This window comes from Felis catus, chromosome B3 (genome assembly GCF_018350175.1).
Source record: "Felis catus isolate Fca126 chromosome B3, F.catus_Fca126_mat1.0, whole genome shotgun sequence".
NCBI classification, from domain to species: domain Eukaryota; kingdom Metazoa; phylum Chordata; class Mammalia; order Carnivora; family Felidae; genus Felis; species Felis catus.
Window position 1 is genome coordinate 145312501 of NC_058373.1, and position 26476 is coordinate 145338976.

Genomic DNA, 26476 nt, shown 5'->3' on the forward strand with positions numbered 1-26476 from the left:
GGAAGTTATGCGTTTTCAAAAAGCGAAAAGAATGAGCATTCTCTCAGCACCTCCTAGACAATGATACACCAATCATGGAAGTCCTCATGGTAACCTCAGGGCCCCCAACTGCGATGTCTTCTAGATGGCAATTCTCTCCACTCCTCTCTGGGACTCACACTTGGGCAAGTTTCCAGGGTCATGGTTATTCTACATGCCCACCTCTCTTGCCATTGCCGGCTCAATGAAGGAAAACACAACAAAAAGTGCTTTTTTTATTCCACAAGTATTTACCGAGTGCCTACTTTGTGTTGGAGATTCAGCACTGACAAAGCAGACAGGGCTCCTGCTTGCAGGGATCGGATTATAGTCTGGGGAAAAAGACAAAAAAATAAGCAGACAAAAAATATAGTAGGGTGGGTGGTGATATACCCTATGAAGGAAAGCAAAACAGGCAAAGGAGACAGGGAAGAGGACAATTTTAATTTTAAATAAGGTGTCCGAAAAGGCACCTGAAGGACGTGAGAGTAAGCCTGCAGAAAGCGTGCAGGAAGAGCACTGGAGCAAGTGTCTACGCCCCCAGGCACAAAGAGTGCTTGGTAGGATTCGGAGTCAGCCTGGCTGAGCACACAGATCAGGGGGAGGAGTAGGGAGGACGGGTAAACTACTAACTAGGCTTGGCTCAGAGAGCTCGGAAGCCCTTGGAGGGCTGTGAGCTAAGTAAGAAGCGGCATGTTTTACCGTGACCACTCGCAGGCTCACTCTGGCTGCTCTGTTGACAACTGACTGAGGGAGGGGAAAGAGCACAGAAATAAGAAGGCCCCTCGGGAAGCTACTCTAAGAATCCAGGAGGGGAATCCAGGAGGGAGAATCCTGGAGGAGAATCCAGGAGGAGAATCCTGGAGGGAGCACAAACTAGAAGCTGAGTAGGCTGCGGAGGTAGCTCTGATGAGCGTGTAGACAAAACGGACGTGGCCTGGAAGAGAGAGAGGCTGTGCCTCGGAGAGGCGGCCGGCTATGCCTGGGCCAGTTCGGTTGCCCAGCTCTTCCATCAGCGTCCATGCAGTAAGGCCCTCCTTTTCCAAGATGTTTCTTTAGAAAGCAGAAGTTGGTTTTTGCCACTTGAAGCCAAAATGACCTTAATTACTAAAATAATTACCATTTTACAAAGGAGAAACCTGAGGTTCTTGCACTCAAGGCTCAGCATGCATCAGCTAGTAAACAAAACAAAACAAAACAAAACAAAACAAAACAAAACAAAACAAAACCAAGGGGCGCCTGCCTGGGTGGCTCAGTTGGTTAAGCATCTGACTCTGATTTCAGCTCAGGTCATGATCTCGTGTTCATGAGATCGAGCCCTATGTCGGACTCCATATTAACAACTAGAGACTACTTGCGATAGTCTCTCTTTCTCAAAATAAATAAACAAACATTTTAAAAAATCAAGTGTTAGTTCTAGATTTGGTGAAGTGTCATCTGGAAATCAACTATTCAAGAAAGGAAAGGGAAGGGAAGGGAAGGGAAGGGAAGGGAAGGGAAGGGAAGGGAAGGGAAGGGAAGGGAGGGGAGGGGAGGGGAGGGGAGGGGAGGGGAGGGGAGGAAGAAAAGAGAAGAGAAGAGAAGAGAAGAGAAGAGAAGAGAAGAGAAGAGAAGAGAAGAGAAGAAAAGAAAAGAAAAGAAAAGAAAAGAAAAGAAAAGAAAAGAAAAGAAAAGAAAAGAAAAAGGTTTAGCACTCATCCAAGGCACCACAGTTACCAGGGAGCTGAGCCCACCTATGACCACCAGTTTGACTAACCCCAAATCCTGTGCTTGCTTCCTCACCAAACACTGCCTCCCAGGCCCCAACGGGTCCTCCACCTGCGAGCTACTAAAACAAAAACAACAGCGGAGGTGCGGAGGGAGCAAAGGTCAGTGAGAACACCTGCTTCAGGCCCAACACTTTAGGAGGCCAAAGCAGGGACTGTCCAGCCATGGAGATGTCCTCTCCTCTCGCTCCACCCCACAGGGTCAAGAACCTCAGGCAACTCGGTTTGGCAAACACAGGCAAGTCCCAGCTCTGTACCAAGTTGAAAGCTCTGGTTGTTTCTATCCAAACAGGAGAGAAAATGGAGTTCAGGTTGGCAGATCATCTTTCCTTTGTTCGTACTGTCTTCCCACACCACCACCAAACAGTTTTCTTTCCCCTCTGATCTCAAAAGTAGTTAATGTATTATTGTTGGCTGAGCACTCAGGATGTTCTCACAAGAATCCATATTTTAACACGAAAATAAAATACTGCGCTCCCTAAGGTAATATTCATACTATTCCTATTAAAAGCACATCTTTTAAGCTACAAATTTGAGATGACAGTACATAAGGGCCTCAATTTTTTCAATAGTCCCTAAAGTTGTTGGAGGAAAAAGATAAAAAAAATTTTTTGACAATTTGAGTTATTTTAGATTAAGTGATCACTTGCTTCTTAAAACTCTCATAAGTGTTAAATTAAAAGGGACATGCTGAGGGATGCCCGGGTGGCTCAGTTGGCTGAGCATCCGACTTCAGCTCAGGTTATGAGCTTGCTTTGGATCCTGTGTCTCCCTCTCTTTCTGCCTTCCCCTGCTCATGCTATGTGTCTCTCAAAAATAAATAACATTAAAAAAAAATTTTTTAAAGGGACATGCTGAGAGTTTCAAAATTAAGCTATCATAAAGATTAGTCATCAAACCTCAGAGCCAGAAGGAACCTAATCTAACCACCACTCTTTCCCCCATTTTACAGATGAGGAAGCAGAAGCCCAGGGAAGGAAATAATCTGTCAAGGCTCATAAATCTTATGAACAAAAACAAAACCAAGACTGAAATCAGGTCTCTTGATTCTCAGCCCAGCAGGCTGACTCCCTCTCAGCAGTTTCTTTCATTACGTTGTTTACATAATATTAAATGAGAAAGTCTGTACAATCTCTAGTAAGAAGCCTGACATACAATATTCTCTCAAATCTAATTTCCTCCCTCTCTTATTTAAATACATGATAACAATTTTGGGCACTGAAAAGTTAGAAAAACCCTCAGGACTTTAAAAATTATAGAAATGAACTGAAATTAAGTCACAAAAGAGAACCATGAAACAAAATTGACACGGGAACACCTCATCAAATACAAATTATAAAGGGTAGCTGATCATAAAATAAACCTATTAATATGCTTTGAAAATATTATAAGAGGGCCTCCCTAAATATCAATGGGATACTGGAAAAATGTAAGCTAAGTGACATGGTTTTATAAAAAAAAAAATAATAATAAGTCCAAGGCATTTGATTAGGATATAATTGAGGAAACCATATAATTAAGAACCAAACACGGCCACTTTGAGTGAAAAAAGAAGCTAATGAGACAGACTGCCAGGACAACAGGCAAAACCCAAGACCCTTCCATTTCACATCTGGATGAATGGGCACCCAACGTAAGTCATTGCTAAGAAAAAGTACACTGTTTCATATACAACAAACTCCCAAGAGACAAGAACCACAAAGCATCAAATCTTTTCCATTTTTTTTTAACGTTTATTTATTTTTGAGAGACAGAGACAGAGCACGAGTGGGGAAGGGACAGAGGGAGAGGGAGACACAGAATTCAAAGCAGGCTCCAGGCTCTGAGCTGTCAGCACAGAGCCCGGCGCGGGGCTCGAACTCATGAACTGCGAGATCATGACCTGAGCCAAAGTTGGACGCTCAACCGTCTGAGCCACCCAGGCGCCCCAAGAATCAAATCTTTTAAAATCAGGTCTAGGGGCGCCTGGGTGGCGCAGTCGGTTAAGCGTCCGACTTCAGCCAGGTCACGATCTCGCGGTCCGTGAGTTCGAGCCCCGCATCGGGCTCTGGGCTGATGGCTCAGAGCCTGGAGCCTGTTTCCGATTCTGTGTCTCCCTCTCTCTCTGCCCCTCCCGCGTTCATGCTCTGTCTCTCTCTGTCCCAAAAATAAATAAAAAAAACGTTGGAAAAAAAAAATTAAAAATAAATAAATAAATAAATAAAATAAAATCAGGTCTAAAAAGAAAACAAACACTCACAGATTTTTTTCCCTATGAAGATTCATTCCAACTATCACCTTACCAGCAGATGAAAAGGTCAATCTAATAAGATGACCCACCAATCCTGCCTCAAAAAAAAAAGTATCGTCCGATTCTTCATCCAATAGGAACAAGGAAAAGAACCATTATGACATGCAAGTGAAAAAGGCAGGAGCAGATGAAGCAGGACAGAAGACGTTGACAGGGTCACCTGGGTGGCTCAGTGGGTTAAGCATCTGACTCGGATTTTGGCTCAGGTCATGATTTATGCTCAGCATAGAGCGCGCTTGGGATTCTCTCTCTCCCTCTTTCTCTCTGCCCCTCACCTGCTCATGTGCGCACTCTCTCTCTCAAAATAAATAAATAAACTTCAAAAAAAGGGGAGAGGGTTGATAGCTTGCTCAAGGTCAACCCAGGGATGACTCCAAAAGCCTCCTATACCACACTGCCCGTCCATGAAAGTCCCAGGTTTCTCTTGGGAAAGGCATCATGACTTGGCAGGCCACCTCTCCCTGTCTTCAAGATGGTGCAGACAATGTGTTATTCTCGAGAGAGAGTGAGGACCGCGATGGAGTGGTGTTCACGTGCACCTGGCACACTGAGCCCAGTTATAGGTTTGTCTCTTTCACCCAAGGTCAGCAAAAGGTCGTGGACCATGAAGACTCTGGTGCCCAGATCCGGGCTCCAAGGATAACCAAGATCCCACTCTGACGAATCAACTGGAAATTCACACCATAGGATCCAACATCAACCTTCAAGGGTTCTGTGGTCTTCTTGCTCCTTAGCCACTATGTCCAGCAGTAACAGTAATGGTACCTACCTACTGACACTATGTGTTAGACCTCGTGCATTCTCCATACATAATATCATTCAATCCTGCCAGAAATCCTGGGAAGAAGGTCATTGTTCTTTTTTAACTATTATTAGCTTTATTATTTTTGGGTGGCAAATTAACATGTAAGTTTTTTGAGAGTCTAACAATGGAGGAAACAAAAAATAGTTCCCCCAGGGGCACCTGCGTGGCTAAGTCGGTTAAGTGTCCGACTTCAGCTCAGGTCATGATCTCGACATTCTGGAGTTCGAGCCCCACATCGGATTCTGTGCTGACAGCTCAGAGCCTGGAGCCTGTTTCAGATTCTGCGTCTCCCTCTCTCTCTCTGCCCCTCCCCCGCTAGCAATCTGTCTCTCAAAAATAAACATTAAAAAATGTTAATAAAAGAATAGTCCCCACCAATGACCCACACTTGAAACAGGTGGTATATATCCTTTCAGATGTTTTCTACTTCTTCTATTTTTACACTAAGACTACAATAAGTAGGACGGTTTCCCAGCCAACACTATATTTTGGGCATTTTTCCACGAGAATACACATAGTTCTAGTTCACTCTTTTTAAGGCTATATATCATTTCCTCTGTATGGCTATACCATCATTTATTTAGAGACAAGCACTGTTCCCTTCATTTTAAGGATGAGTAGATAAGCTCCAACAGGTTATGTAACTCGTCTAAGGTCGCACAGCTAGTAAGTGGCAGGGTCAGGGCTGACACCAGCCCTGCTTCCAAAGTCTGCATACTCAAGCACTCCTGCCCTAAGTGTCCCTGCTCTGCAAGCTTCTGTCAACTAGACTATGAACCCCTTGAGGACAGCAAATGAGTACTGTCAAGTACCCAGTGCCTAGCACTGTGCTGGCACATAATAAAAGCCAATAAATATGTGTTGTCATAATTATCTGCTGAATATCACTTGTTTTATACTATGTTTACCTCCCTTGCTAGGCCACTCATATCCTTCATAACGTTCTGGCGCACAGTGGGGCACAGCCGTATCTGTTGAAAGTACAGACCCAACACCCAGCAGAGAAGCGCCTCCCACTTTCGGCCTATGTCACTTGGCTTCTCTTGATCTCACGATTCATGTGCAACTCAGGCTCAGAGCCTACTTGCTTCTCCGGGAGCTTCCCTAACAGAGGCCTTTCACATGGAGACCCCTCTGCTCAGCTCCAATACAACATCACAAGAAGTCAGCAATAGACAGGATCTTAGCAGTTATTTGCCTGACCCCTTCTTACTCGGTAGTAATAGAGATCATAAACCATGGTTTTATGACAAACTAATAAGGGTTCCACCCATGAGAAATTGAAAATTTCGAAACAAAAGTATAAGGCACTTGAATGTAGATTATGCTAGGTACTACCTGGGGAGGGGGACAAGATATGAAAGCAGTGAGATTCTGCAAAGATCTCCAAGTCGATCTGATTCCTGAAAACACTAGAACCCTGAGTTTGTAGTCTTGTCCTGCCTGACTCCATGGCCGTGCAGAATTCTGACCTTGGTAATCTCTAGCACCAGATTTCTCCTCTATTAGCCAATACCTCATAAACTGCTAGAAACAGGTTCTTCTATTGTATCATTAGCCATAAAACTTCAGTTTAAAAGACTTTAATAACAGTCTTTGCATAACAAAAAAGCTGGCAAAGTAATCACAAAAGTTCATTTTTCCATTAAATACAGTCATAGGACTTAGCTACTTTTACTTTACTACCAAAAGCATGAGCAGCTACTATCATTACTATAAAAATGTCCCATTTTCCCCTCCCAGTTACCCCATATGAGCCTTAGAATCTAGTTACCAGCAACTCTCCAAAAGGACTATCAGAAACCAAATGGACCAGAAGGCATTTTCTATTAATACTGATATTTGAGGATTTGTCCGATTCTGGAGGCAAATCATATAAGATTAAAATTAGGCCCTCAGGTTGGTTTGATTTATGGTAAAACACTGCAGCAGAAAGAGGCACAACAAGCCAAACCCCATATTGTGAAGCGGGGGGTCTCTCTGTACAGAACATAAACTGGACACACTTCCAGAATCACTCGTTCATTCATTTAGGAAACTGTTACAGAGCCCAACCTGGCCCCAGGCCAGCCTCAGGGCACACACAGTCAACACCTCCCTTGTCAAAGAACTTGGAGCGGAGACAGAGAAGGGACAACAGGACACTACAGTGGGAAACTGCAGAGAGCCACGAGAGCCCACAGAAGGGCTGCCTGACCCAGATGCCAGCCTCAGGAAGTACTTCCCAGAGGAAGCACCATGTAGGCTGCGACCACAGGAGCTAGCTGGAGAGGAGTGGAGCATGGGTGTAGGAGCCAGGGGGTGGGCAGATTATGTCCTACTAGACACAGTCTGTTTAACTGTTCCAAAGACCGCACAGGAGGGTAGGATGTCGGTCAACGCAAATGAAACAGCTGGGATTAAATAAACCACTATTAGGCACTGTTTTCTCCTATGCGAAGAACTCGACATTTAAGTACCCACGCCATAATCTGGTAATGTTTCCAGCTGTGCCTTACTCTAAAAGGTGATAAAGGACCTTCTCTTAAGTGTCTTCCACTTCCCAAACAGTGATCTTTCATATTTTGGTATTTCTTTTGTTGCTCTTCTACTCTATTTACAGATAACAGTAATAAGGTAAAACTCTCAAAATAATCCAATGTTACAAGAGAGCAATGGAAAAAATTAGAACTAGGTAGTCTCCCCAGACATAGTAGGGCTGATGAAGTATTTCTGAGTTTAACTGTAACAGTACTAAAATCAACCTTTCACATTTTCTTAATTTTAATTATAATCCTAAATTCTTTAATTATTAATTACACTATTTCTTTGGTTGTTAAGCAGCCTCAACGTTGCAGCAAACAGGAAAGTTACTCAAAGACATCAATGTGGGGCGCCTGGGTGGCTCAGTCGGTTGAGCGTCCGACTTCGCTCAGGTCACGATCTCGCGATCCATGAGTTCGAGCCCCGCATCAGGCTCTGTGCTGACAGCTCGGAGCCTGGAGCCTGCTTCAGATTCTGTGTCTCCCTCTCTCTCTGGCCCTCCCCCCACTCATGCTCTGTCTCTCTCTGTCTCAAAAATAAATAAATGTTAAAAAAAATTAAAAAAAAAAAAAGACATCAATGAAAAAGCATCCTCACCAAATTACAATTAGCATTTTTTTTCTTCATGGTGAAAACTTATTAAATGCCCATCTGAAATTAAACAGTCTCCAAAGCAAGAATGTCTTTAAAATGTAGTGAATGAAAATCATTGAACATTTTGGAGATAATAAACATTTGGGGGATAACAGCACGTATCTGTAGTGTTTAGTATAGAGCAGGCACTGTCATAGGTTCTTTTCATATAACAACCCTTTAATGCTCACAAAATCCGATGAGGTAGGTACTACCGTGCCTTCAATTTTGCAGATGAGGACACTGAGACACAGATTAAGTAACTCATCCAAGATCAAATAGGTAGGAAATGAGACAGCTGAAATTCAAACCCAGGCAGCCTACTCCTAAGTCCTCGTTCTTTACTACATTGCATTGCCTTTCAGTACTTTTTAAAATATAAAAAAAAATTAGTAAATAAAAATTACTATAGGAGCATCTGGGTGGCTCAGTTGGTTAAGTGTCTGACTTTGGCTCAGGTCACGATCTCACAGTCCGGGAGTTTGAGCCCTGCATCGGGCTCTGTGCTGACACGCTCTAAAATGAATAAACGTTAAAAAAATTTTTTTAATTACTATAATGAAAATACAAGTCATCTATAATCCTTGAGGAATTTTTTTGAATGACAGCATTCTCTGAGGGTCTAATCCCTCTGAGCCAAAACCTGAAACTGTGCTGTCCATGAAATGGCCACTGGCTACACACAGCTAGTGAGAACCTGAAAAGTGGCTAGTCTGAAATGAAATGGGCTGGATGTGTAAAATAGGTTTTTTTTTTATTTTTTTCTTAATGTTTATTTATTTTTGAGAGACAGAGCGTGAGCAGGGGAGGGGCAGAGAGAGAGGGAGACACAGAATCCAAAGCAAGCTCCAGGCTCTGCACTGTCAGCACAGAGCCCAAAGCGGGGCTCAAACCTACCGACCTGTGAGATCATGACCTGAGCTAAAGTCGGACGCTTAACCAACTGAGCCACCCAGACGACCCTGTGTAAAATATGTTCTGAATTTGAGAGGCTTAGTATGAAAAAAGGATGTGAAGATTCTCACAAACAAGGTTTTGACATATTATTAAGTTTCTTGACACTTTTCTCATCTACAATGTACCCAGCCACTGTCTACATCGCTGATATTATTTACTCTTTTCTCGATGACTCAGTCATCATCAGGAACTTTAACTACCACCTGTGTGTAATCTGTAATCTGTAATTGTGTTATCTTTGGTGTTGACTGAGGTCAGGCTGCCCACCCTCAGACCACAACCTTAGGTTGTGCTCAAAGTGTGTCTACGGTTTCCAGCAGTCTGTCTGCCCGCAGCTGCACCCCTCCAGCAACCTCAGATACAGTGTCTGAAGACTGAGGACCCAGGTAAATCAGAGGCGTGCGATGCGTAAGAGGAAGAGTGAGGTAAGGCCTGAGGAGGGTCTCCCACACGCTGGCTTCAGTGCTAGATTCTTCGGCGACTATTTTGACCGCTCAGAGGCCCTCCTCTGCTTCAACTACTTAACAGACTCCTCCCACAGACTCCAGACACGTAGTACCAACTTTATTTTTCTTTAATGTGTTTATTTTTGAGACAGAGCGTGAGCGGGGGAGAGGCAAAGAGAGAGAGAGAGAGACACAGAATCCGAAGAAGGCTCCAGGCTCCGAGCCGTCAGCACAGAGCCCGACGCGGGGCTCGAACCCACGAACCGCGAGATCGTGACCTGAGCCGAAGTTGGACACCTAACCGACTGAGCCACCCGGGCGCCCCAGGACGGACTTTAATTTAAATTGGAGCACTTCACAACTCAGCTTAAAATCCTGCAACAGTAGTTGCAGCTTGAGAAGGTGAGTAAATCCCAGAGAGGGACGGTGGTGCTGGTTGCACAGTGTGAGGGGACTGACGCCACAGGACTGTACGCTTAAACGCGGTTAGCGCGGAAACTTTCATGTCACGTGTATTTTACAATTAAAAATAGAAACCTTCAACGGTTTCATATCTTTCTTAGGATCAAGCTCACACTCTTACGCAGGTCATACACGCTCCTCCGAATCTGATCTGTCCCCACCCTTTAGCCTCCCTGGCTTCATCCGGCCTCATGCTCCAGGCCATCTCCCTGAGCACAGCACACGGATTCAGATCCCAATATCTTGTGCGCGTTAAACCCGCTCGCTACCTAAGAGCCTTTCCCCATCACCTCTGCCCCTCTCCTTCATCCTTGGAAACGCTACTCAAATGTCACCTCCTCGCTGAAAATTCCCCTGACATTCCAAGGTTGAGAAGTCTCCTCTTGCCACTGTGCTCTGCTCGTACCTCGTACTCTGCCACTCTTCCCATTTTTATCTTTCCGGAAGGGCATTTTTGTTTACTTGGCCGTTCCCCACTGTGGGCTCACGGAGAGCAAGCAGGGACTGCCCGGCCTGGCACAGAGCCAGCATATAAGCACTGTGCCCCAAATGCTTGTTGAGGCCATTCAGTAAACAAGTACTTGCTGAACGCCTGTCGGAGGTAGGCAACGTCCCAGGCACTCGGGATACCGCAGTGGGAAGTGGAAACAAAAGGCTGCTCTCCCGGAGCTTCCGCAAATAAATGCCAGGTGGGCACCAGTACCATGAAGAGAAGCAAAGCACCGTAAGGGGACTGCAAGGGGCATTTCAGACAGGGTGGCCTGGAAGGTGCCATCTAAGTAGAGACCAGCAAGGAGGGGGCAACTTCTCAGCTCACCGATGGAACACTGAGTGAAATGAATCCTATTCTGGTTCTAAACTGTGGTCGGGAAAACAGAAGGTACTGGAAAGAGAAGGTCAACTTTAACTTCCGAGAAAAGCAAACCATTCATCCCCCCTCTGTTCTATCAACTTGATAGATTTTGCCACTACTATTTGTTCTCTCGGCACGCAGGACACAGGCAGTCCACCTCAGTGCGAGGAAGCGCACCGAGGATCCTTTTCGGAGTCCCGTCCGCCATGAAGCCTCTCGGCTGCTAGAGAAATCTGAAGAACGTTTACTGAGTACTTGTTCTGTATATTAACAGAATGCCCTAAGCGGCTGACAGTCTTCACAACAGCGTTTTGAGATCTACTGTAATTAAATTCCTTTTAAAGAAGACAATAAGGCACGAAGAGGTTAACTAATCTGTCTGAGGTCATGGACTGGGAAGTGGCAAATACGGAATCTGAGACCCTGGCCCTAGAGTCTGAGCCGATAACCACTACACTATACGGTTTCACACCTATTTTCTACCACAAAATACTTTGTTCCTACGGTTAGGTGTCCTCCTTGCTAATCCTAAAAGTTTTACTTCCTCTTTTTTCACATTTTGACCAACCTCACTTCTCATTTCTAGTTCTACCACAAACATCTCCGCCTATCCGCTGATCATTTGTGAGGTTAACTACGAGTTACTGCTTCTGCTTTCAAGGTTGCCATCAGAAACATAAGCGTGCCACAGGGGAAAAGCAGAGCACAAACGATCGACGTGAAGTCACGGACTGCACTGCTCCAGCAAGCGGGCACGCGAGGTCTTCCGGGCGCCGAGAGCACGCGGGCGGGCAGCCGGGCCAGCCCCTGCCCACGAAGCTCAGCCTGGTCTCGCGGGACCCAGGGTGGGGCTCACTCACAAGCACGAGGGACGGTGTGTGGCACGCCACAGACACCCGGGCAGCGATCTAGAGTGCCTAAACCACAACATTAAAAACCACTTAACATAGGGCCGATGATTTTTCTCTTTATTTTACCCTAGGATTTCAGCGTAACCCCTTTCTGGATAGAGCAGGCATCTGAAGCTCAATCCGACCAAAATGGAACTCACTGGTCCCCGTAAGCCCTTAAAACAGACCCCTTCTCAAGTGGTCTCTATCTTAAAGGAAAGACGAGCCTGGCTGCTGACGCAATAAACCTATTATCCTCGGCTCCAGGCACCGGACTTCCTTCCTCTCTCTCTCAAGCACACACACACTTACACGTGGGGCCATCACACTCATACTTCCACACTCGTACACACCCCCACCACCTCTTTTACCCACCGAGCAGATCTCTCTCGTCTTCGGGTCAAGCCTGCCTCGCACCAATCGGTCCCCTTACTGCTTCTCCTGCTTCTGTTCACTCTCCCTCACTCCACAGTCTATTCTCTCCGGCTTCAGAATTATCCCTCTTTCATACAAATCACCACTGCACGCTATAAAAATGCTCGCTGGTTTCTGACCACCCACAGGGTCGAGTGTGAATCCCATCACATCACACACACGCACACACCTATTCGCGATGGGGTCCAAAGCTACTTTCCACATTATGTCTTCTTTCATTCGACAAATTGTCACCGAACACCCACTACGTGGCCGGTCCCTTGGACAGGCACTGGTGGTAAGAGGCAAACAAAAAGAGACAGCATCTGCTCTCGTGAAACTTACAGCATAGGACAAGAACAGACATTAATCAAACAGCCACACAAACGAATGTTTCGACTGCAAGTATGGCGACTACTACAAAGACGCTTCAGGCAAAGTGTTCTGAATTAGACACGGGTGATGGTCATACAACCTTATGAAGACGCTAAAAACCACTGAACTAAACATGTTAAAAGATGAATTTATGGTATATGAATTATAGCTTTAAAAAAAAAAAAAGATGCACCAGGCTGCTTATACTGGTAGATGTGGCCAAGGCAAAGATGGTAAAAGCTTCCCAGAGGAAATGAAACTTATCACAAATAACTACCATGTACGGAGCATTTACTACACAGCAGGCTCCTTTCACCATAATAATCACCCTGATCCTCCTAATCACCCTATAAATTTACAATTACTATCCTCAGTTTAAGAACTGAGGGGTCAAGTAACTTCACCCAAAGTCGGAGAGCCAAATGGTGATGCCAGAATCCACACTTAAGCTGACTGACACCAGGACCCACACTCCTACGGCTACACCTAGGTCATGCCGGCTACTCAGAACTTACAACACAAAAAATAAACCACTGTTTCATTTCTCCCAATAGAAATGTCTCATCATATCTTTGGTCTTTAAAATAGCTTATGTGAATAACCTGTAAGGTCCTACAAGATCCTAAACTCTCCCACCACCATCACCTTTCTGATTTCATCTCCCCCACTTTCCCTTTCACGCACTCTGCTTGAGCCACACCGGGTTCCTTTTGTTTCTCCAGTATGCCGGGCATGGTCCTACCACAGGGCCTCTGCACCTGCTTCAGCCATGACGATTACAATCATAACATATGTTATGGATCATGATTCTACCAAAACTTCAGTTAACATTTTCTGTAGATATACTAACAATACTACTAACAGGATCCTATATGAACTATACACTACTATTTCAAATGTCATTTATTAATTTTATTTTTTTAATTAAAAAAACCTTTTCTTCTTTAAATTTATTCATTTTGAGAGAGACAGAGAGACCGAGTGAGAGAGAGAATCCCAAGCAGGCTCCACACTGCCAGCACGGAGCCTGATGCAGGGCTAAACTCATGAAATGTGAGACCACGACCTAAACCAAAGTCGGACACTTAACCGACTGAGCCATCCGGGCACCCCTAATTTTTTGTTAATGTTTATTTTTGAGAGAGAGAGCAGGGGAGGGGCAGAGAGAGAGGGAGACACAGAATCTGAAGCAGGCTCCAGGCTCCACACTGCCGGCTTCAAACCCATGCACCATGAGACCATGACCGGAGCTGAAGTGTAACGCTTAACCGACTGAGCCACCCAGGTGCTCCGCTCCGTTTATTAATTTTAAAACAACCTCATTCTCACGGTCTTTTATTGCTCTACATATCACCAGGCAAAGATTTTTATTTTACAAAATCCAGTAACGGTAGCTTTTGCTTATTAGTATGAACAACAACCATGCAGTTATATTTGCAGTGAAATAAAGCAATTAGGCCAAGAAAGTGTCACAACAGAACTTGATTATTACCACCATTTCTAAGTTCATCCCTAGAACCACCGTTTGTGAAATAACTATGGCAACAAAACTTCTGGGCACCAAAATACCACCAAACTTTTGCTGAAGATTATTGCCCATCTGTGCAAACACACACAAAAACACATGCTGACAACCAGTTATATAACTTCAATACAATAACATGATAATCTAAGTTCCTATTATGCTAGAAATCCTAAGTAACTCTAAGCATATATACTGGCATAGTATGTTTAAGTAGGATGCTGAGAAAGGAAAATGACGTTTACATTTAAAAGAGTTGTCCCGGGGTGCCTGGATGGTTCAGTCAGTTGAGCGTCCAACTTTGGCTCAGGTCATGATCTCACAGCTTGTGGGTTTGAGCCCCGCATCGGGCTCTGTGCTGACAGCTTGGAGCCTGGAGCCTGCTTCGGGTTCTGTGTCTCCCTCACTCTCTGCCCCTCCCCCACTCATACTGTGTCTCTGTCTCAAAATAAACACAATAAAAAAAAATTTTTAAGAGTTGCCCCAAAAGATGATGAAGATGATTTTTAAGAGTTGCCCCAAGATGATGAAAATTATCATTTTTTATCAAAAAGATTCACCTTGTTGGGGCACCTGGGTGGCTCAGTTAAGCACTGGACTCTTGATTTTGGCTCAGGTCATGATCTCACAGTTGTGAGATCCAGCCCTGAGTCAGGCTCTGCACAGATAGGCTCTCTCTGCCCCTCCCCCCACTCACACATGTGTGCGCGCACTCTCTCTCAAATAAACAAACTTAAAAAAAAAAAAACTCAGGGGCGCCTGGGTGACTTGGTTAAGCATCTAACTTCAGCTCAGGTCATGATCTCGCAGTTCCGGGTTCAAGCCCCACGTCGGGCTCTGAGCTGACAGCTCAGGGCCTGAAGCCTGCTTCAGATTCTGTGTCTCCCTCTCTCTCTGTCCCTCCCCTGCTTGTGCTCTCTCTCTCTCTCTCTCTCAAAAATAAATAAAACATTAAAAAAAAAATTTTAAAAAAAGATTCACCTTGTCAACACCAAAAACCCAAATAATCTAATTTAAAAAATAGACAGCAGACATGAACATTTTTCCAAAGACATCCAGATAGCTAACAGATACATGAAAAGATGCTCTCCATCACTTATCACAGGGAAATGCAAATCAAAACCACAGTGAACTATCACCTCACACTTATCAGAACAGCTAAAACCAAAAACACAAGAAACAAATGTTGGGGAGTATGTTAAGAAAAACGAACCCTTGAACGCTGTTGGTGAGAGTGCAGGCTGGTGCAGTCACTGTGGAAAACAGTATGGAGTTTCATAGAACTTCCATATGATCCAGTAATTCTACTACTATCTATCCAAAGAATACGAAAACACTAATCTGCAAAGATATATGCACCCCTATGTTTACAGCAGCATTATTTACGACAGCCAAATTAAGGAAGCAATCCATGTCAATCAATAGATGAATGGATAAAGAAGAAGGCGCGCACGCGCACACACACACGCGCGCGCGCACACACTGGAATATCACTCGGCCAGAAAAAAAATGAAATCTTGCCATTTGCAATGACAGGATGGAGCTAGTAAGTACAATGTTAAGTGAAATAAGTCAGTCAGAGAAAGACCAATACCATCCGATTTCACTCATATGGGAATTTAACAGACAAAACAAAGGAACAAAGAAGAAAGGCAAACCAAAAAACAAAGAAAAAAGAAAAGAGAAAAAAACAAAGAAAAAAGGCAAACCAAAAAGCAGACTCTTAACTACAGAGAACAAACTGATGGTTCCCAGAGGGGAGGTGGGTCGGGGGATGGGGAAACAGGTGAAGGAGATTAAGAGCACACTTGTAATGAGTACTGAGTAACGTACAGAAGTGTTGAATCACTATATTGCACACATGAAACTAATATAATACTGTGTTAGCTACACTGGAAATTAAAAAAGAAGATTCACCTTGGGATTCTTTTAAATATTAAGCTCTGTTTGAGCTGAGCATAAGGGGAAAACACTTAGCCAAACTCGATTCACTAGCACCCACAGCGAAATGCCTTGACTACAGCAAACTTCCCTAAGTGACGGGCACAAAGGATAGGAGCAAAGGCTTTGAGTCAGCTTGTTTGTTTTCCAACCTCGTTTTACCACTTAGGAGCTGGAGCACCTAGCCAAGTTTCTTTACCTCGTGAGCCTCAGTTCTCCATAAAAACAAAGACACCACCACAAAACCTATGACACAGAGCCTAAATGCCTAATGACAACAACCATTCACCGGAGCACTCACTCACTATTACCAACTCGCTATTACCAACTCACTATTACCCAATCGAGCTCTAGGAAGGTCAAGAGCTGCAACTTTATGGCTGCACTTCACACTGTAGCCTTTAAAGAGCTCTCCGCGTAGACGGTTCTTAAGTTCAATAAAACTGCAAGACAAGCTTTTATATACACACCTTTGTATGATTGAGACTTAGCTTTTCTTTTTATGAATCTGTGGGCAATCTCAAGGCTGGAGTTATTTTAAATGGCAATATTATGTCTGTAATATTTGTTTTAAAAAAGCCAGAGTTTTAAAAAATCTTCTCTAGTCTTCAGTGCTTTGTTTGCTAAATTAGGATACAATTCAAGCCTATCAAGTGACTAAATTATTAGTTAACAGTAACAGTGAACACCTACTGAGCTCTTATCTGCTCTATCATACAAAGATACTTGGGCCGTGAACAAGTTTACTATTAGGGCTGTCAAAACAAGTGTCAGGTTGCCTCAACCTTTGATGTAGCCTGATTACTGACTTTCATGAAAGTATCTGCTATGTATTAACTACTGGACCAACCATAAACAGTTGGAAATCACCCAAGACCAACTCATCTCACAGATGAGAAACTGAGGTCCAAAGAAATTAAGTCCAAAAGTTACACAGGTACTAAAAAGTGTGGACTAGAACCTAAATCTCTCTTCTTCCAGTGTGTTTTATCAATTACACGACAGCTGATGGCTTAAAGAAAGAAAAAACCAGGGTGCCTGGGTGGCTCAGTCGGTTAAGCGTCCAACTTCGGCTCAGGTCATTATCTGGAAGTTTGTGAGTTCCAGCCCCGCGTCAGGCTCTATGCTGACAGCTAGGAGCCTGGAGCCTGCTTAGGATTCTGTGTTCCCCTCCTTCTCTGCCCCTCCTCCTCTCGTGCTCTCTCTCCTCTCTCAAAAATAAACAAACATTAAAAAAATTTTAAAAAGAAAGACCTATTCTAGTACCTCAAAAATTTTTTTTCTGTATAGTTAGGAAGTATCTGAAATAAGTGAATGTTTGTTTAATGAAAGTTAAATGTTAAACACAAATTAATTTAACCCATAGCCTATACAATTAATATGTTGAAAGGGCTCCTAGGACAGAAAGGAGTGGAATCAGCTAGTCATACTATGCAGTGCCTACTGGAGGTAAGGAGTCTCACTGCTAACATTACCAAAACACCAGAGTGCTTCCCTTATGAATAAAACACTTTAGAACCACAGAACTTCCTTTACTCACATCAACGTTCCTTTGGAAAAGAAAAAAGTATCCTTAGCGCCATTCCCCAGATCTATTTCACCTTTGCACAGGAAGTTTTACCAGCTGCAAAATGCTCCCTCTCTTCTGAAAAGAAAGATGCCGACCAATGAGCAAGGCAGTTTTCATTCTTTTCATGCTCTGAGCCAGGCTATCTTTATTAACGTTCTTACTTCTATCAAAGTTATTTAGGCATAGCCTAAATGCTTCCAGGTCCAGATCTTAGGCACAAGCCAATGAGTAATCTTTAAAGCACAGCCCATTTTCTTCTTAGGAAAACAGTTTCATTTTTATGTTATTATTTTATTTATTTTAAAGATCTCTGGAATGGGAGACCCAAGCTGAGTCCTTTTTTTCACTTATTATTAATTTAATTTTATTTTTTTATTTGAAAGAGAGAGAACATGTGCTCGAATAGGGGAGAAGGGCAGAGGAAGAAAGAGAATCCCAAGCAGGCTCCACACTCAGCACGGCGTCTGATACGGGGCTCGATCCCATGACCTGAGCCAAAATCAAGGGACAGATGCTCAACTGACTGAGCCACCCAAGTGCCCTGGGAAAACATTTTTAAAATGTCATCCACTGGGGTGCCTGGGTGGCTCAGTCGGTTAAGCATCCGACTTCGGCTCAGGTCACGATCTCGCGGTTCGTGAGTTCAAGCCCCGTGTCAGGCTCTGTGCTGATGGCTCAGAGCCTGGAGCCTGTTTCAGATTCTGTGTCTCCCTCTCTCTGACCCTCCCCCGTTCATGCTCTGTCTCTCTCGTGTCAAAAATAAATAAACGTTAAAAAAATTTAAAAATAAATAAATAAATAAAAATGTCATCCACTGACAAAAAGGTGAATGACAACAGACACTAGAACACAGTACTATTTTAATAAGGGAAAATTCCAAAATATAACTTTGTTTAAAAGTAAATAGTCTTGGAACTTTGCGTAACAGGCAAATTGAAGACTTCTTCAAAGGCTTTATTGTGTCAGATGAGAACATGGCCAGATATCCTCCCATTCATTCCCAACAGCTGAGAGACTGGGTGCTGCAGTAAACCATCTGATCAATTAAAAGTTACCACAGACACCACACACTAACTGCCAATTCTCAAATAACTAAAAGAAATATACTCTAAACCTGTGTTGCCCAATATGGTAGCCACTGACGACACGTAGCTACCGAGCACCTGAGATGTGTTACTCTGAACTGGTATGAGCTATAAACGTAAAACTTCACTAGAGTCACACAGGATTCACACCAGATTTCAATGACTTAGTTAAAAAAAAAAAAGTAAAATATTACATTAGTAAATTTTTCATATTGATTACATGCTACAATGCTTTTGATATACTGCATTAACAAAAGACATTACTCAAATACCACCTTTTTAATGTAGTTCCTAGAAAATCACATTTGTGTGGCTCCCATTACATTCCTATTAGAAAGTACTGCTCTGAGAGGGAGGCAAACCATAAGAGACTCAACTCTATGGAGAACAAGCTGAGGGTTGCTGCGGGGGAGGGGCGGGGGGTGGGAGCTGGGCTAAATGGGTGATGGGTATTAAGGGGGGCACTTGTGATGAGCACTGGGTGTTATGTGTAAATGATGAATCACTAAATTCTGTTCCTGAAACCAACATTACACTGTATGTTAACTAGAATTTAAATAAAAATTTAAGACAAAAAAAAGAACAATATGAACTAGAAAAGAAAGCGTGTACTGCTGTATACAAAGGACGCAAAACATGAGCCAATCTTCCTTTGATGATTCCTCATGATGACGAACACCAAATATAAAGTAAGAAAAATCATTTACATCTTGGATACATAAAGATAGGACCAAGTAAGAATGGCAAGTCCTTAAAACCTGTGTTAAATTTACAACCAGCCCCAACTGTGTTAACAGACGAAGGGCTCAATCCTACAAGTAGTATTTTTAGGGATCAAGAAGGAAATACAGACCTAGAGGCCACAAAGGAGAGACTAAGAAAAATACCATGTTTCTAGAAGGCATTTCAAAACAAAAGCAGTGTGTTTGAAATAGCTAACAGACCTGTTTGTTTTTTTTTAAGTAGTATTTGATTATTTTGAGTATCATGAAGTTTCCCAATTGCCAGCTAAGCACACTTCTTAATAAAGAAACATGATAAGGAAGAGACTAGAAACCCTAACCCTGTGTAAGGGAGGTAAATGTCAGTATATCCTCTGGAAAATGTAAGCCAGGTCCTTAACAGGGTACGTGTAAACATTACACAGTGAGGAAACCAACCAAAATTGCACAGATACCCTTCAATATTACTGCAGTATCTAATACAATCAACTCTCACGTGATTCAACGAAAACCGCTTTCAAAACTCCCCAACACGTAACGCCTTTCCCAAATCCAGCCAGCGAGAATTAGGGAAGCACAGCCTCCAGATGCCTTATCTTTCCGAGGTTACAGTTAGAGCCACGCCACAACAATAAGGACTCGCACGGCATTGTCTGACCAGCACTTTTGGACACGCCACCCTTTTTGATCCTCAGACACCGGCATGTCTTTATTCCTGCCGGAGACGGGATTCCAGGCTGGAGACCTTGACTTGTTCAAGGTCACACAGCTAAAAAGTAGCAGAACCGGGACTCAACTCGCGACCTTCGGATCCTCACCCAATTCTCCTTCCATTACAAGACAATCATTCATTTTCAACCAAACGTCTAGAAACCCCACAAGCCCTGATGCCAAAGAAGGACCTCGGGATCAACGAGGTCAAAGCTTAAGACTCTGCAAACATGTGCTGGAATCAGCTCAAAAAGGGGAGAAGAGATTATCAAGAGACAGGAAATGACTTGAAAGATCGGGTGGGGGGGGGGGGGGAATTCTAATCTAAATGTCCTTGAGTGCAGCGGCGCAAACGAGCAGCATCCAGGCTGAAAATGCAGAGAAACGGTACTTTCCTTCAGAAATGTGATTTGCAACGTAGAAATTGTAGGTCACGACAATGATTCTGCTGTTGCTTTACTACAAATGTGTTCCTGAATTTTACCCAAAATAAAGGCACTCAGAACACCAGTACATCCAACCGGGTGCCACCAGTCCTACATTTTTTTCCTAAGTCACGGCATTTATCTCGCAAAAAAAATCCAGATCAGAACAATTGTAATTCAGCGCCCGCTGCTCTTTAGACTGCAGGTAAAGGAAATAGCAAATGTAGCGTCCTCTTTCCAGCAGAACGCATCCCTGAGGACAGGACAAAGGCGGCACCGCCACCGGTGAACCTCGTTCAACCCCCAGAACACAGTGACAGCAAGGCCAGTCGAAGCAGAACGTACAAACGAGCAGGACGCGCGCGGTACAGGGGAATTCCTAAGATGGCTCTCCAAATCCATTCCCCACGTAAATTCCTAAATGCAACACGATTTCAGAATCGGGGCAGGGCTGGGGACAAATACGGGGTTCCAAGCGTGGGAACGCCACACGGAGGTGGACACGGCGCCGACTGCGAACGCGACCCCAGAAAATTTCAGGCCGGGGGGGGGGGGGTCACACGGGCGCCGCGAGACCCCGAAACCGAGCGGGCGCCAAACGGCAGCCCCCCCTCCGCCCCCCGGCCCGTCTGACCACCCGCCAGAACGGATGGAAAAACGACTGGCTCCAATTTCATCTCCCGCTTCCCCCTCCCGGGCAGCCCCCGGCTCGGGAGGGTCCGCAGGAAGGGCCGGGCCGCGGCCGAGGGGGCGCCGGCCCGGGGGAGCGGGGGATGGGGGGGGGGGGAGACCCCGCGGCGCAGGGCGGGGAAGACCGCGGCGATCCTCGCCCGGACCCCGACCCCGGCCCCGGCCCCAGCCCTTCCCCGCCCGGCCCGCGCTGACAGCCCGGCGCCGCCCCCACCTGCCCGCCCGGGGGGCGCCGGGGCCGGGCGCGCCCGCCAGGCCACTTCCTTCCCCGCCCGCCCGGCCTCGCGCGGGCCCCGGGGGCGGGGAGCCGCGGGAGGAAGGAGGCTTGGCCGGCCGCCCACGGAGGAAGCCGCCGCCGCCCGCACCCACCGGCATCATCGCGACGCGGGTCCGCGGCGCCCTCGGCCGCCTGACAGGACGCTCGGCGCCGCGCCGCGCCCGCCGCTCCGGCCGCTCTCACAGGCCGCGCACCCGCCGCCGCGATCTCGGGCCCTCGGCGGCGAGGCGGCGGCTGCGGCGGGCTGCGGAGCCTGACCGGCCCTGTCGCGGCCGCGGGCGCGCTGCGTCGCTGTCCCGGGACCGGCCGCCGCCGCCTCCGCCCGACCGCCTCGCGCCGCCGGCCCTCGGGCTCTCTCCTCAGCCCCCGCAGGCCCCGCCCCCAGCGCGTCGCCCCACACGGGGCCAGCCGCCCGCTTCGATTGGCCCGGCGGGGCCAGGGGCGGGTTCGGGGGGGGGCGGGGCTCCCCGGCCCCGCCCGCCCAAACCCGCTCTCGCGGCGGCCAGGTGCGAGCGCGCCCGTGCGCGTCCGCGCTCCCGCGGGCGGGCGCGCTGCGGACGCCTAGCCGCTGCCCCGCCCCGTGTGGCGGCCTGTGGGCTCGGGGCCGCGCGTGACCGGGAGCGCAGGCTCTCCGAGACCTCTGGAATGGGAAAACCGAGGCCGGAAGAGGGCAGGGCCGGGGAGGGGCCTCCCCGCGGCGAGTCACACCAAGGCCGGGACTCGAACCTTGGGCCCCCGGCGACCGCCGAGGGGCGGGGCGCGTCCTGCGGCGACGGCGCGCGCCAGCGTCTGACCGCGGCCTGACCCCGGGTTCCCGGCGCCGCGGTGGTGGTGGGGGTGCTGCAGCTGGGGGCCCGGCCGGAGGGGCGTGGTGCGCCCCAAACCACCCACGTGACCCGGCCCCGCACCGATGGGGAGGGACCCGGGAACCCGCCCCGCGCCGCGGCCCCTGGGCACCTGATGGGCCGTCCGCCACCGCGTCTTCCGCAGCTGGCGGCGCCCTGCTGCAGCCGGCCTTCCTGCGCCGCACCCGCTCTCCAGCCGCGGCCTAGAAAGCCTGGGCCCACCTGGGCCAACATCCCTGCGGCTCGGACCACCCTGGTTAGGGTCCAGGCCCCATCCCTAGGGACCCGGTCTCTTCTTACAGCCTTGTCTCCCGTGGCACCTCCCGCTGTGGCCTGAGCGCCTGAATGACGGACACCAGGGCCATGTGTCCAGAGCCCCTCGCAGGGCACGGAACAGAGTGTAGTAAAGGCTGTCGAAAGGGCAGGCATCCGTTCGTTTGAACCCTGAGAGCACACTGTGTCTGATGTCCTCACAGGCGGCGCTGACACTTCATGCGCGCCCTGAACATGGAGGTCTGTTTACGGCCCCAAACACCAAAGGCCATAAACCACCTTGGGTAGGGCCCAGCGTCTTGGAGACGACAGCAGGGGGTCAGGGTCCATCTGTAGCCTGTCTTGTCCACTGAGAGGCTCAGGGCCGGGGTGTGGGTCTGGGGGACAACGAGGGTGGAGGCCAGGGAGTGAGCAGCGTCCTCTTCACAGGAAGCCACCCCTGTTCTTCAGAGGCCACAGGGGTTAGTGTTTAAGAGTGCAGACTTTCCAGTTGGACAAACACTGCCTCTGCCACACCCTCACTGTATGATCCTAGCCAAGCTACCTCTTCCGTATCTCAATTTGCCCATCTCTATAATGGGAGATTACAGAAATAATAGTGGCTGCCTCATGGGATTTGGAGAGGTTCAGACGTGACGTATACAAAGTTCCCGGCACAGTTTGTGGTACGTGGTAGGTGCTCCGTAAATAGTTTCCTGTAGTAATGCTGTCATTAGCAAGCAGGCTTAGTGTGCCTGCGTCCCTGGGAGCGGAGTCACCCAGGACGTTTCAAACGTATGCACACGGGCAGCACTGGCTCGTGTCACATCTCTTCTGGGAGCAGGGTTCGGAGAGAAGAGGAAGCTGTGGGTAATGGGAGGAAGGAAGTCAGAGACCCTGGGTCTCATTCCAGCTCTGCTTCTCACTCCCTGTGTGGCCGAGGCAACACACGCCCCTTCTCTGGGTCTCTGTTTCTCTGTGCGTAACCAGAGAGGAGTTAGATGCTGTGATTTCTGGTGGCCTTCCGGCTCCGACATGCTGATGTTCCTTACCCATGTGGGTGGGTGCTGGCCCACTAAGCCAAGCAAAGGACAGGCTTTGCCGGGGCACTGCAGAGTTGGGACACCTGCCTTGAGGTGGTCAAAATGAGCCCACTCTTCTGAAAAGGAAAGCCTAGCCACCGGACCCTTGGGTACAGATAGCTGCAGCTGCCCTGCCCTCACACCAAGGCCCCGTCTATCCTCCAGGCAGACGTGTATCTGAAGCCAGGCTGGTTAGTGCCCCCCGCCGCGACCGGCTCCTTAGCTGGTTCTTCTCCCCACCCTGCTGCGGCCGCCATGCATCAGGCCCTACCACTTGCCATCCAGACCAAGTGTGTTTATAATTGGCCTCCCTGCTCTAACCTCCTCCAAGCCCAAATCATCCCACACACAGACAGAACTAGGTCACATATACACACGCCCGCCCTGCAAAGCTCTCCTGTGTCTGCTCATCACCCAGACTAAAGTTCACAAAAGGTTCTTCAGGAACCACTGTTGATGGTGAGATATAGACTTTAGTATATCGTAAGAAGTGCAGGGGGCACCCGGGTGGCTCAGTCGGTTGAGTGTCTGACTCTTGATTCCAGCCTAAGTCATGATCTCGTGGTTGTGAGATCCAGCCCTGCATCAGACTCCCAGAGGGTGGAGCCTGCTTGGAACTCTCTCTCTCCCTCTCTGCCCCTCCCCCACTTACGAGTGTTCAGCTCACATGCATTCTCTCTCTCTCAAAATAAGTAAATGAACATTAAAAAAAACAAAACAATAATGGGGTACCTGGTTGGCTCATCAGTGAGGCGTCCAACTTCAGCTCATGATCTCATGGTTCATGAGTTCGAGCCCCGCATCGGGTGAGCTCAAGCCCTGCTTTGGGCTCTGTCAGGGCAGAGCCTGCATGGGATTCTCTCTCTCTACCCCCCTCCCTCTCTCTCTCATCCTCTCTGTCCCTCACTCACTCGCACCATCTCTCAAAAATAAAAAAGTTAAACATTAAAAAAAATAAAATAAAAGCTATGCAGATCGTTCAGAGATACATACTAGCATATGTAAGAGGTCCAGAATTTGTTTGAAAATGAGCAAAAGGGGGACAGCAAGACAGGGAGGGGTGGTGAGGCATACACAGCAAATTCTTGATAAGTGATGAATATGGGTGGTGGGCACAGGGGGTGCGTTGTATTTTTCTCTCCACTTTGTATGTCTGAAGTGTGACATATCAAAAATGATTAAATGCTCTTCAAAGAAAACACAAAGGCCTTTCAGGGAGAAAATCAGCATGGATTCATATTTGCACAAAGGATTCCTGAAAGATGCACAGAACATTAATGAACTAGTGGCTGTGGGTGGGAACGGTCGCTTCACAATGGACAGAAATCTGAGTGAGACTTTTCACTATCACTTTGGAAAAATGAACTTTATTTTTCAAACCATTTTAGATTGACAGAAAAACTCCAAGGAAAAATAGAGAGTTCTCACAGGCTCCCTCCCATCCCAGTTTCCCCTATTATTAACATCTTACGTGAGCACGGCACGTTAAACTAGTGAACCTATGTCAATACACGAGCAGTAACTAGAGGCCATACCTTCCTCAGATTTCCTTAGTGTTGCCCAAGGTCCTCCATTCCAGGGCCCCATCTAAGACACCACATCACATTTAAGATATCATGTCTCCTTATGCTCCTCTGGGCTGTGACAGTTTTCCAGTTCCCTTGTATTTTTATGACCTTGAAAGTGTTGAGGAGTATAGGTTGGGTGGGTTTTTTGAATATTATTTTTATTTTATTTTCTTAAGTAGGCTCCACACCCAACATGGGGCTCAAACTCATGACCCCAAGATCAAGAGTCACACACCCCACTGACTGAGCCAGCCAACACCCCCCGGGTTAGGTGTTTTGTAGAATGTTCCTCACTTGAGATTTACCTGATGTTTTCCTTATAATCGGACTGAGGTTCTGGGATTTTTTGGAGGAAGACCACACAGGTGAAGTACCATTTTCATCACATCCTACCAAGGGCACAAACTATCAATATGACGTATCACTGTTGATGTTGCCCTTGATCCTCTGGTCATTATTACTTTTTATATTTGATTTCTGAACCAGATGAAATATTACAATTTAAAATTAAAATATAAAAAGCTTAAGACCTATATTCATTTGCTAGGGCTGCCATAACAAAAGATGACAGAACAGGGGGCTTAAACAACAGAAACTGACCGTCCTGGGGGCTGAAAGTCCCAGAAGAAGGTGTGTGCAGGGCTGGGTCTTCCAAGGTCTTCTGAGGTCTTGATCCTTGGCTTACAGATGGCCATTCCCTTGCTGGGAATGTTCTCATTGTACGTGCAGCCCTGGTGGCTTTCCCCCTGTGTAAGGACACCCGTCATATTGGATGAGGGGCCATCCATATAACCTCTCTTTAGCCTTGATTCCCTCTTTAAAGACCCTATCTCCAAATAGTCACATCTGGAGGTTATAGAAGGGTTAGGACTTCAACATATGAATCCTGGGGGGCAGGAGCACAATTCAGTCCATAACAAGATGCCCTCAGAGCATAGCCACAATCTACTTTTCCAACTTGATCTCCCATGTCCCTAGCATTCCACAGCTAGAACTTTTTTTTTTTTTTAAGTTTATTTGTTTTGAGAGAGAGAGAGTACATGCATGCATGCACACATGGGGAAGAGGTGGGGGCGGGGGGAGAGAGAGAGAGACAGAGAGAGAGAGAGAGAGAGAGAGAGAGAGAGAGAGAGAGAGAGAGAGAGAGAGAGAGAGAGAGAGAGAGAGAGAGAATCCCAAGCAGGCTCCACACTGTCAGCCCCGAGCCCAATGGAGGGCTCAGACTCACCAACCATGAAATCATGACCTGAGCCAAAGTTGGATGCTTAACCGACTGAGCCACCAAGGCGCCCCTCCACGTCTAGATCTTATACACCAGCTGTCCCAAACCCTAGCCTTCCCTCCTCCAAGTCCT

At 46.9% G+C, this 26476-nt stretch overlaps 1 protein-coding gene across 2 annotated transcripts in view; it reads right to left on the reverse strand.

The window, feature by feature from the left end:
• Positions 1-26476, reverse strand: part of PPP1R13B (protein phosphatase 1 regulatory subunit 13B) — a 101028-nt gene that overhangs the window by 72449 nt on the left and 2103 nt on the right. The window contains exon 1 of one of the 2 annotated variants that reach the window (XM_023256108.2): positions 21468-21714. The exons of the other annotated variant lie outside the window; for it this stretch is intronic. Coding sequence (XP_023111876.1) covers positions 21468-21476 — 9 coding nt within the window. The 5' untranslated portion in view covers positions 21477-21714. Of the gene's footprint in view, positions 1-21467; positions 21715-26476 lie in introns of those variants that run through there. 2 annotated transcript variants of the gene reach the window in all.